Raw genomic sequence first — 12,629 nt, forward strand, 5'->3', positions numbered from 1 at the left:
GACTTCAAACATTTTGGCTTACCTTAGGGTGCCATTTACCCCGACTCATTACCATTTTATTGCCCTACCCTGGGTACAAATTGATGCAGTATTTTTTAAAATGTCTCCACCTAAGTGGTTCAATTTCAAATGCAGCACTGCCGCCGCAGTTATTCAACGGCATTTACAGCATCATCACGCCGGATTCGTGAATTGTGGCTATTTTCAAAACACTTGCAATAGGCCTACTCGTGCTCCAGAGCCGCTAACCGGTCTCGTACTCTGCATGATGATGAATCTGCGGCACTTTTAATGGCCCGATGGCATGCCCACCGAACCTTTTTTGGCTTTTCCAGAGCGTTTTCAAGAGGTGAGGAATAATAAACCATTTTCAGGCGCCACCCCACACTAGACTCCTCAGCTAATGACCCAGTACTGATCCGGTTGGGTTAATGGCAACCTGCCTATTGCCAAAATTGGCCTTAGGCCCAGAGTCGTGGCGCGTGACCCACATTTCAGGGGGTCTCGAGACTTGACCCACGAAGAACCCTCTCACTTATTAGCAAAACAAACTCGCACGTGAGATAGATAGAGAGAGAGAGAGTGTAAAATAAGAAATAGCAGATTGTTTTTTATCAACCACCCGTCGTATTGGTTGTTATGTCATAAAGGTCGGAGCTGCAAGCCATCAGCTGTCCAGCGTGGAGTCCCGGCCCGGTCGTGGGGGTTGTATGGCACTTGCTGTTTGACTTGTTCCAGCAACGGCTCCTTCTAACTGTGGTGCACACGCTCAAGACCACAACACTGCCAGTGTCTGAACTTCAAGTCGAGTGTGGAGGATAGGGTGGTAAGATTGATAAAATCATTTTATGGTTTTCAGGTTTTATGAACACAATTGCAAGAATAATTTAAAATTGAATGCGCCAAGGTTTTTTTAAAAGTTCCCAAAAAATCAAGAAGCAATTCAAAATCGATTTGTTATGTATGTATGTATGTATGTATGTATGTATGCATGTATGTATGCATGTATTTAAACCCCCGTCTTGGCGGGACTTGGCCATGACCATAGCATATTTCAACTGAGACGGTTCGGTTAGTAACCACCATATATCTCAAGAACCTTTGAAGCGAATACCTTTCTCTGGCTAACGATTTCTTCTGAAATTGTACAGACGTAGATCGGTAATGCAGATGACTAGGGCCAGGTAATCCACGACTCCCTCGTCCAGTTCATGAATATATGTGATGGCCCTTAGCTGTTTTGAGACGGTGTTAGTAGTTATATAATGGACCATTAACGGTTAGATACATTTTGTATCGATTTATGGTCCCAACATTAAAAATTGTTCAAGGTAAATGAATAATTTACAATCGATTTTAAAAGTTTTTTCAAGAAAAATATAAATTTTGGGCTTCAACAAAGTTGTTTTTCATACAATTTTACATAGGTATCTCACACTTTACAATGATCTGACACATTTAACGCCACCTTTTGGCGGAATTTTGAAATTTTTGCTTTTCCCCATACATTTTTGAATTTTCCCATACAAACTTCAACGATAAAAAGCGACCCTTAACGCTTAATCAAATTGGCACAGTTACTCATTTTTACCTAAAAAATCGAACCAGGATGTATCTCCTACGATTTTCCAAAATTTTCTATTTTTCTTTTACCCGTATTTTTTGATTAGGACTTTTCAAAACCGATGCGTAAAAGGAAAACAAACCTTATTTTTTATTTTATTATTTTCACAACAACTTAATTTTTTTTATTTTACTGAATTTAACATTTTTGGATAGAGTATTTTAATAAATAGTGGACACCCTAGTAAACGACGAGTATTTTTCACAAGTTTTTTTTTTATTTTAAGCGCTTTTTTATAACCATACAAATTGAAATCTTTTGAACATTGTTTTAATCAATTAATTTCATTTATGCTGTTATGGACCCTCTCTTCCTATAGGATCCGGGTCCTCTATAGGAAAACTGCTATTTTTAGGGGAAATATACCCATTTTAATCACACTAAGCCGTTCGACCAATTCTCATCACTTTTGCCGTTTCTGCTATTAAATCAACATTTTCAGATGTTTCAACAATGGAGAGTTGCTTGCTCACTTTTATTTGAGCTATTTATTACTTTGGAACAGTCAAAAACACTTTATATAAGCTGTAATTCATGATCAAAGTGCTGATAGGCCGATAATAGAAATAGGCTGAGAAAGGGTATAGTTCCTAGAGATCCTTAATAGGGAGACTGGTCGAAGTGAATTTGACGTACCCAAACAGACACGAGTTTGACGTATCCAAACGAGCATTTGCCTTTACGCCCAGCAAAACTTGGCAGTGTTGGCAAGCTCAAAACATACGTTGCCAGATTGATTTAGCCAGCTTAGACTAGTCTCCCTATTTAGGGTCTCTAATAGTTCCCCTACATCAAATTTAACCGATGTTTGATGTGTTGATGCAGGATGTGGGTCTTTTTTCTCCTTTCACTGTAAAAATATATGTTTTGTTCGAACAACATAAAAACCTAACTCATTGACAAATTTATTCAAAAATAAACAAAGTAAACGTGTCAAAAACCACTGTAAACATATAAACGAATAAAAAAGCAAATTAGATTAAAAATCCACCACCAGTTGGGCAGCAATTAGAGAGAGCACAGAGAGCACAATCTTGTAGTGTAAAGGTACCTACTGTGAACGAACGCAGAGGATAAATCCCGAAAATGGCGAGAGCGTTATTCTAATGGGTTCATTTTTAGAAAAGTTCACTCCTAAAAAAAGTGTTGAAATCGAGAATCGAACTCACAACCTTACAGATATCAAATCCGTGTCTTTACCGTATAGGCCATTAAGGATCAATGAATGAGAGATGTTCATTTGCCGATATAAACCACTCAATTGGATGAGCTTTTCAATGAACGAATGAATACAATTTCGTGGTGGTTCACTCGCAAGAGATTAATTTTTCCATATGATTTCGATTTTCCACTGTGTAAACGTGTAAACAAGTCAGACAAAACTACACCCAAAATTCCGAGTCGAGAGAATCGTTCCCTCAAAATTTATTGGGGGCTCAGCGCCAAAAACGAGAGAACAATGCTAACAACTCACACCACCGTAACAAATCAGTTCAGTCGTTAAATGAAATAATAAATCTCCAACAATTATCATACATCGACATCTGACCACACCTTGTTCACCAAACTGTGCTGGCCGAGGCAGTTAAGTCATTGGGTTAGTATGTCAAAGGTCTCTGGTTCGATTCCCGTAGTCGACACTTTTGGTTTTTTTTTGTTTTGACGGATGAACTTTTTTTTTACAAATGATCCTCGAGAAAATAATTCTCTCGTCAATCTCGAGCCGTGTTTTCTGTGTCCGTAAATGGTACCACTATTCTCTCGTATCGAAGCCATTATCCTCTCGGACTAGCGCTGCTCAGTTTTGGGTGTACCTCCCAACTAAAATTCCCTTTGGCAAGTATTTGTATTTGTACAGTTTTTGCTGAATATATCAGGATTGAAGTCGAGTTATGGAAGTATGAGACAGTCAAAATTGAGACATGGAAAGCTGCCCCGTTTTTAATTACAGTTTCGAGCAATTTTCTAATGTTCAAATACTTATGTTTAAGTGATATGAAAAATATATAAAAAATATATATATGGAAACAACTAATCGTACACTCAAGTTTAAAATAAAACTTTTAATCGGTTTGCGTACATTTCATGTGCATTTTGATATTCAATCTTTGTCGGTACCACCCTCACAAATCAAGTCTCGGTGCATCTATCGAGTGGTTTAGAGTGCTCACCTGTGAATAAATCGCGCCTCGCGATACAATTTAGAGCGACTCTTTTCATTCATGGTTTGTTTTTTAACTCTTTTTACCTGTGTGGGCTTTTCCTTTGAAGGAGTGGTTTGCATATGTTTTGCCTCAACATCACTTACCACCTGATGCTGCTGCATCTATGCTGCAAACACCAACACCAGCACCATCTCCGTGCAAGTGTCTGGGAGATATCAAACGGTGGGCGACAATGGCCTATAGATAAAATGTCACTTACCATTACTTACTCGGTCTCTCTCTTGCATCAGTCTGCACAGAAATCTTGGCGAGATAAAGGTGTTTAGATGGTGGGTTGTGAGGGAGAGAGAGAGAAACTCTGACTGGGCAGATATGCAGACATTATGACCTCAATTGCTGCCGTAGTTGATTGGTTAATAGCCCACTCTATGGGATCACACAGGCAATATGCCTTGCAGTCACTTGGTGGGTTTTCCAATATAGAGAGAAGGGTCTTTGGGTCGTGTTTGGTGTGTTTTTCTCTATGACCACGCTTCTAGGAATGGATTAAACGATTTGTCAGTGGCGCAGTCAATTAGAAGGGCTGCAATTACGGACGATTTAAAGTTGAACATTGTTTGAATATTTGTTTTTGTGCATATATTTAGGTATGTTTAGCTGTTAAGTTGCAATGATTTTCAAAAGGTGTGAAATCATTCCAAGAAAGGAAGCTTAACCTTTCGTACAATCCAGCTGTCAAAACACGATTATCCTTAATTCTCACGCATATCTTGGTTCAAGTAGGGTGTCAACGCATAATTGGTGTTTACGTAATTTTGTGCAATGTAAAGAAACCCGGGATTCAATGAAAGCAAATGTTATCAAAAATTACAAAATGTTGATGCATTGCTACTTGGAACCAATAATTAAGTAAAAGTTGACCAGCACTCAAAAAAAAAATAACAACATTTTTCAGATTTTTCTTCAATCCCCAATCTCTCCCAAAAAAAGCGGATTCATGTCATTGACCCACATTTAATGCTCATAAACAGTGAAAATGCATTATGCAACGAACGTGTATGTAAAATTTCTTTTTATTTTCTGCCCAAACATATTAAGCGTAGGTCCTTCTGGTCGTCAGGACAAAAAGAAAACTGTGAACTCTGTGAACTTTTAAGGGCAGCGTGCGCGCTTAATCACAGGTTCAAGTGAAAGGCGTGTAATTTTTGGTGCAAAGGTAGAACAAGTCCCGGATAACCTTGGAATTTCAGACAATTACAAAACAATCTACAAATAATTGTTTAAACCGGGGGAAGTGTTTCAGCACGAGTAGCCATGGGGATTGCCAAAATTTCTCAATAATTTCAACCCAAATTAAACCAGTCAACAAGCTGACATTCTGCATGCAACGAAACCGACAACCTTTCAAAACTGGGAGCATTCGCCTCTTTATGCCGCAGTACCTAATTCATAATGTCAAACAGCTTGGCAGGCCGCACCAAATGGTCTAATAAACTGGTAGAGCGACTATTTCGCAGACCCCATTCGTTCCTTTCTCACCAATCGGTCATGGCTAAAAGGCAGCCAGGCCCCAGCACCACCACCAACTGAATCGTGAAGCAACAGTTGGGTTGGTTGGTTGGCAAATTCATTTTTTATTATAATACTAGATTGTAAAGAAATCCGAGCCCTGACTAAGCCAGGCTGTCTCGTTTAGAATCGGCTCATGAAGCCATCAGTTTTGTGTGAATAAGCCTATACTTAGAGCCCGATAAAGAGCCACCTGCCCTGAGGGATAGAACGCTCTTGTTGCTTGTGCATGTCGCGATTATATAAAGAGCATATGATTTATTGACTCTTAAAGTTTCCAAATCAATCAAACGTCACCGAAAGCACCGTGGTTCATCAACAATGTATAACGGTTTCGAAATTGAAAAACACCAAAAAAAACTACCCTCCACGTGACTTGGTTGGCATTAAACAGATGCATTTTCAAAAGTTCGCAACAATATAATACAAAATGTATGCTTTCGAAAACAGAAACTTGCGCCACTGCAGCAGCAGCGACATTCGGCGGAACGATTAAAATTTGCAAATTTTTGGTATTGACCCACTGACCGTTAGGAGCCGAAGATTTCGGGTTTGCCGATTTGACGTAGTGATCTAATTTGGTATTCATGCAAGTCACGTTAGCAGTTGACGATGAATTTTAAATTTATTTCGAATTTGAGTATCAAAACAAATTTGACATTGAACTTTTTTTTTCGTGCTTTCGTCCATTGTGACATGAGAACAATAATTGCGCAAAGCGACGAGACATTGTTTAGAAACCTCTTAGGAATTTATGCAGTTTAGTTCTTTTATGCAGTCTAGTTGCATACATTGGTTTGAATGTCACCAATTACTGTATGGGTCATTCTCGACCAACTTACACAGCAGTTGCGTTAAACTTTGTCCTAAGGGATAACTTTTGTCCCTGATCACGAAGCCGAGTTCCGTTTTTTATACATCGTGACGGAAGGGCGGTTTTGAATATTTGAACATGCGAAACAAAACGTGATTTTCAATAATTTGCAGTCTGAAATGGTGATGAGATGGAAATTTGGTGCCAAAGGGAAGTTTATGTAAAACAAGCCTTACCAGACAAACTTCGTTCTGCCTTTTCATTTATTGATGTTTTGGGCTTTTTTTCTTATTCAGCCTCCTGTGATAAAAATTTGATTTTACTTAACTTTTCCCATACAATCTGCAGATTTTACGAAATCGGTTCCAGAGTGGCCAAAGTTGTAACTTTTTTGCGTAAGAACACCCAAAGGAAAAATATATCTCAAAATCTGCAACATTGGATTTGCTGCAGAAAATGTCATATTTTATAACATTTTTTGCATCAAGCCCGTAGATCATTTTTACCCGCGTGTAAAAATTTCAGCGATCTGCAGTTCTCACCAACACATATAAAGCTGGCCCGTCCCCGAGCAACACTCCAAAGAGAAGCATATGTTGGTGCTCTTTCACTCACTTTTCATCAAGCGTCCATGGCGCGGTGGATGCGTGTCGGATCAATAACCAAGAAGTTGGTGGTTCAATCCTCGTTCTGCTAAGTGTTTTTTTTGTGAAACACAACCAAAAAGCCGTCGGTAATGTCGATAATTGTCGGTAACGGGCAAAAATGTCATACTCCTATATCGCAAAAAATGCATGAGGACAGATTTCATGCAGATTCTGATATACTTTCATGCCGCCATGCATCACAATCATGCGACTACCAGTTGGGTGAACCTTTCTTGAACTTATACGAACCCAACGCAACAAAGAGCACCTCGATCAGACGTTCCGTGTTGAATTGATTCGCGTTCGAACAAAACCGTCGAAATTTTTACACCCAAAGGAAAAATATATCTCAAAATCTGCAACATTGGATTTGCTGCAGAAAATGTCATATTTTATAACATTTTTTGCATCAAGCCCGTAGATCATTTTTGCCCGCGTGTGAAAATTTCAGCGATCTGCAGTTCTCACCAACACATATAATGCTGGCCCGTCCCCGAGCAACACTCCAATGAGAAGCATATGTTGGTGCTCTTTCACTCACTTTTCATCAAGCGTCCATGGCGCGGTGGATGCGTGTCGGATCAATAACCAAGAAGTTGGTGGTTCAATCCTCGTTCTGCTAAGTGTTTTTTTTTTGTGAAATACAACCAAAAAGCCGTCGGTAATGCCGATAATTGTCGGTAACGGGCAAAAATGTCATACTCCTATATCGCAAAAAATGCATGAGGACAGATTTCATGCAGATTCTGATATACTTTCATGCCGCCATGCATCACAATCATGGGACTGCCAGTTGGGTGATATATATAGAAGATTGGACGCCTGAAATCCGAAAAGAACGTATTTTTCATCGAAAAAACACAAAACTTTTCGTTACTCAACTGTAAAAAATATTGGAACATGTCAGGGAAATTTTATGTACTTTTCGAATCTTCAGAAGGGTATTTATTTAATCTGGAAAAAAAATCATTTTAAAATTTCGTGTTCCTCTAACTTTGCAAGTTTATTTTTTAGAGTGTAACAATGTTCTATAAATAAGCAGAGCAGACAACTACAACAAAAAAATTATAAATAAACGTAAGGGGTTTGCTTGTAATCATCACGAGTTATCGCGATTTTACGATTTTTATTTTATTTTATTTTTTTTTTTTGAAAAAGTTCCTTTTGCGTTTGCGTTTGCGTTTCGTCATTCGTGTGGGTGACGATGAACGGCCATAAACATGATCGAACCAACCAACTTTTTGAAATCTTTTTTTTTTCGTAAAATCGCGATAAGGGGCCATCCACAAACCAAGTGGACACTTTTTTTGGAAATCTCAACCCCCCCCCCCCCCTCGTGGTCAATTGTCCATAAAAAAAACTACTTTTTTGTATGGAGCGTGAACAATCACCATACGCCCCCCCCCCCCTAAAGTATCCACGTGGTTTATGGATGGTCCCTAACTACACCCAACTGGCAGTCGCATGATTGTGATGCATGGCGGCATGAAAGTATATCAGAATTTGCATGAAATCTGTCCTCATGCATTTTTTGCGATATAGGAGTATGACATTTTTGCCCGTTACCGACAATTATCGACATTACCGACGGCTTTTTGGTTGTATTTCACAAAAAAAAACGCTTAGCAGAACGAGGATTGAACCATCAACTTCTTGGTTATTGATCCGACACGCTACCACCGCGCCATGGACGCTTGATGAAAAGTGAGTGAAAGAGAACCAACATATGCTTCTCTTTGGAGTGTTGCTCGGGGACGGGCCAGCATTATATGTGTTGGTGAGAACTGCAGATCGCTGACATTTTTACACGCGGGCAAAAATGATCTACGGGCTTGCTGCAAAAAATGTTATAAAATATGACATTTTCTGCAGCAAATCCAATGTTGCGAGATATATTTTTCCTTTGGGTGTAGTGATGATTACAAGCAAACCCTTTAAGTTTAGATATCAAAATTTTTGTCTGCTCTACATTTTTGTAGAACATTGTTTTTTTTTGTAGAGCCTTGAAACCACAGCGAACAATCATAGGAATATTTGGGTATGGCTCATTTTTTTATAGCAAAATCAGGTTGACCCAGCACCATGGAACGGTGATAGGCAGTTAGTGTCGGCTTTTTTGATGAAGTCTATAACCCTGCTGAGACGGATGTTCCGGACAAATGTTATCACTTACAACAATGTTTCACGCAAATCGAAGAGGGGTCGGGGCAACTTTTCCCGATTTCGTGTGAGTTGGTGGAGAATTTAAATTTCATTTATAACAATTAAAAAGATACAAAATAATACTCAGAAAAAAATTATGGTAATTTTCATCAGGAAATGATGACAGATTTTGTGTGAAAAAAATGTATAATATGGCATCAGAAACCGGTGAATTTTCATCAGATTTTGGTGAATTTTTATCTCATACTCAAAAAGGAGGATATTTAATCTACCAAATTTTCAACATTCCAAAATTCAACTTTATATTCTGTGTACAAATATTTTAATTCATGAATTACCTTGCTCAAATTATAAAATATTTTGATGAAACTTTCAGAAATGTTAGAAATTCAACCTACATGATGATATTTTTTGTCAAATTTTATATAAGAGGTGATCAATAAGGTGATAAGAAAAATGGAAAATTTTGGAAAATTTCAAGAGATACCCTCTGGCTCGATTCTTTAGGCAATAACAAGTAACTGTGCCAATTTTGAGCCAAATCGGTTAAGGTTAATGGATCGCTTTTTATCGTTGAAGTTTATTTGGGGAAAATCGCTAAAATGTATGGGGAAAAACATCGCTTCAGGATTTTGGCAGCAGGTGGCGCAGGTCTCGCCCAAAAATGTCCAAGTGTGAGATTCTTGTAGGAAATGTAATTTCCTACATTTTTGTCCAAGGTTGCAAAACGATCCGGGTTGATCCTGTTGAGTTATGAGCATTGCAATTAAAAGAAATCGGCTTTTATACTTGAAAGTATTTAAGGCGTACATAGGAAGTATAAAAGAAAATTTCTTTACTAAAAAAAATCACCAAAATCAGGATCAGCTCGGGTCGTTTTGAACTCGACAAAATTGTAGGAATTTATATTTCGGGCAATAATCTCACACTTCGACAATTTTGGGCTAGACCTGCGCCACCTGCTGTCAAGCTCCTGAAGCGATGTTTTTCCCCATACATTTGAGCGATTTTCCCTATATAAACTTCAATGATAAAATTTTGAGCCAAATCTTAACCGATTTGGCTCAAAATTGGCATAGATACTTATTTTTGCCTAAGACTCAGAGTGTATCCCTGATGTCAATTTTTTTTATTGTCACCCTAGTGAGCAACCAGTTGTCAGATCAATAAAGAACAAATAACAAAACCTAGGAAATTTTCTTCAGGAAAATCTTCCTTGCTGAGGTGCTTTTCCTGAAAGAAGTATTTTATATAAGTGTATAGCAAAAAAATAATACTTTTTTTTTATTTAAAATTACATGTTTCACGTAATATATAATTTTACTATATTTTAGCAAGATTTCTACCCCGGTCTAACGTTAGCTTAATCCAGGTGTAGGAGTCGTCTTCCTGTGTCCTGTCTCGGTGGAGTCGCTAGTAGGCAGTTGGACTCACAATCCAAAGATCGTCAGTTCAAATCTCGGGGTGGATGAATGCTTAGGTGTAAAAAGAGCTTTGCAATTGCCTTATGAACACCTAGCTTCGAGCAGAAATCCCGCAATCGAGAACGCCAAGGCAATGTAGAGCGAATAATTTGATTTTATTTTTATCCTTTTTTGAATGCAAAATTTGAATAAAAGAAAAATAAACTAAACGTATACCATTTAAAGACCTTGACCGGTTTCATAAGAGTGTGCTAAAATATCTCGACCTTGCCTAAACATAAAAACATCCCCAAAGCAATTTTATATGAAAAGTGACGTAAACTGTCACTGATGCTACTACCCTTCCTAAGAGAAGGTTGAATTATACGACCAATAAAGGTTGGCTCCTCCAAACGGCGGTGTTGCCCAGAATGTGTACTTTGTTTCTGTCTGTCCGAGCCGCCACCAGCTCAATCGTGCGGCATTATGTGTCGAAACCAAGCAACATTAACAACATCTGAGCGTGGGGGAGGGGGAGGTTCAAATTCATGTTTATGACTGTACACCATCGTTGCTAATAAATTTATACGCAACAACACAGCAAATTGTTTTCGCGAAGAAATGGCTTAACCAAATTTAGTGCTGGCCAGTCCACTTTGCTGGTTGCATCGCAGTAGTCGGTGGCACAGCAGCAACAGCAGCAGAATGCAATTGCAAATGAAATTTACGTGAATAGCAGGCTGCGCGAGCATGTCTTCTTCGGCCAATCCGCGTGAGCCATGACATGCTAAGTCGCGCGTTGCACATTACCCATGCAGTCAGCGCACATTGCGAAAAATTAACTAATGTTTAGAGGCACTCGTCGGCGGTTCTTGTCCCTATCGAGCAAACTGCCTGACGGTTTGCCAATTATAGAAGAACAAGAAATTAATAGAGCATCATGTTTGTTTTATGTGCGGTTGCACAAAGGCCGGTTTTGTGCGTAAGAAAACCTCTGACGCGTGTACTTTGTCTTAAAGAATCAAACTAAAATTCTGTTTTTGTTAATTTCTTTCCAACAGCTTCCTTGACGACCTAGACCGGTTGGGAGCGAAAGATTATCAGCCTACTGAGCAGGATATTCTACGGACACGTGTCAAAACAACCGGTATCGTAGAGGTGCACTTCTCCTTCAAGAACCTTAACTTCAAGTAAGTGTTTCGCAAGCTACAGATTGGATCAAACATTAAAACAATTCAAATTTCCTGTTCTTCCCCGCAGACTGTTTGACGTCGGTGGCCAGCGGTCCGAGAGAAAGAAATGGATCCACTGCTTCGAGGATGTCACCGCCATCATCTTTTGCGTGGCCATGTCGGAGTACGATCAGGTGTTACACGAAGACGAAACCACGGTAAGTGCGTCGCACCGAACCTATGACCTGTCATGGCCGAAGACGTGACAATCTTGACGCGACGCGATGCGTCAGACCTCTTTTTTTTTTGGGCTGCATTAAAAGTGGCCATTTAATACCTTGAATGGTGAAAAAGTCTATTATACGGAAAACCGTGCAGTGAGCGGTTTAGGTTATATAAGATCTGCCGAAATGAGGCGGAATAATGCGCGCGCGACATGGGTATTTATTATTATTAGAAAGACCTTAGGGTTTGTTGGGGTTGCGAATTTATTGACGTATACTATAGTATGTCATGATTTGAACATGTAAGTAAAACTTAGAAAATGTACACAACTTACGGCCGTCATCCACAATCAACTTAGAAAATTTGCTGGGCTGATATACGTACGATACGCGTTGCTATGCAGTTGTTTGTTTACCTTTGATATGGAAACGTCAACTTACCGTAGATTTTGAAATTTTCCAAACCATACGTCAAGTTTCTAATTTTATTCCTTTTCATTGTAGAAGATCAGATTCATTTCCATTGATTCAAACTCCTAAGCTAAGTGAAATTTTCTAAGTTAAGTGATTGTAGATAGGCCATAAGGCGTCATCCTTAAAGTATGTCACGCTCTAAGGGGGAGGGGGAGGTCTGAACAAGCGTGACATTGTATGTTATAAGTATAGGAAAAGCGAGACAAAGGGGGGACTGGGGGAGGAGGGTAAATTTTGGCTGATTTTAGCGTGACGTACTTTATGGATGAAGTCCAAGTATTGTCTGTGGTATAACTAAATATTTCGTATTGATTCAATGTATGTGGCTTTATCCATAAAGTAAAGTACGATTGTTTGCTTCAAAAATAAAAAAA

The 12,629-nt window shown here is 38.9% G+C and overlaps 1 protein-coding gene across 10 annotated transcripts in view; it reads left to right on the plus strand.

Moving 5' to 3' along the window:
• LOC6030853 (G protein alpha o subunit) overlaps window positions 1-12,629 on the plus strand; it is an 84,323-nt gene that overhangs the window by 59,757 nt on the left and 11,937 nt on the right. For all 10 annotated transcript variants that reach the window (XM_038265244.1, XM_038265248.1, XM_038265249.1 and 7 more), the window contains 2 exons: window positions 11,447-11,575; window positions 11,646-11,775. In XM_038265244.1, the coding sequence (XP_038121172.1) occupies window positions 11,447-11,575; window positions 11,646-11,775 (259 nt within the window). The remainder of the gene's footprint in view (window positions 1-11,446; window positions 11,576-11,645; window positions 11,776-12,629) is intronic.

The sequence above is a fragment of the Culex quinquefasciatus genome, chromosome 3 (genome assembly GCF_015732765.1).
Source record: "Culex quinquefasciatus strain JHB chromosome 3, VPISU_Cqui_1.0_pri_paternal, whole genome shotgun sequence".
Lineage (NCBI taxonomy): Eukaryota > Metazoa > Arthropoda > Insecta > Diptera > Culicidae > Culex > Culex quinquefasciatus.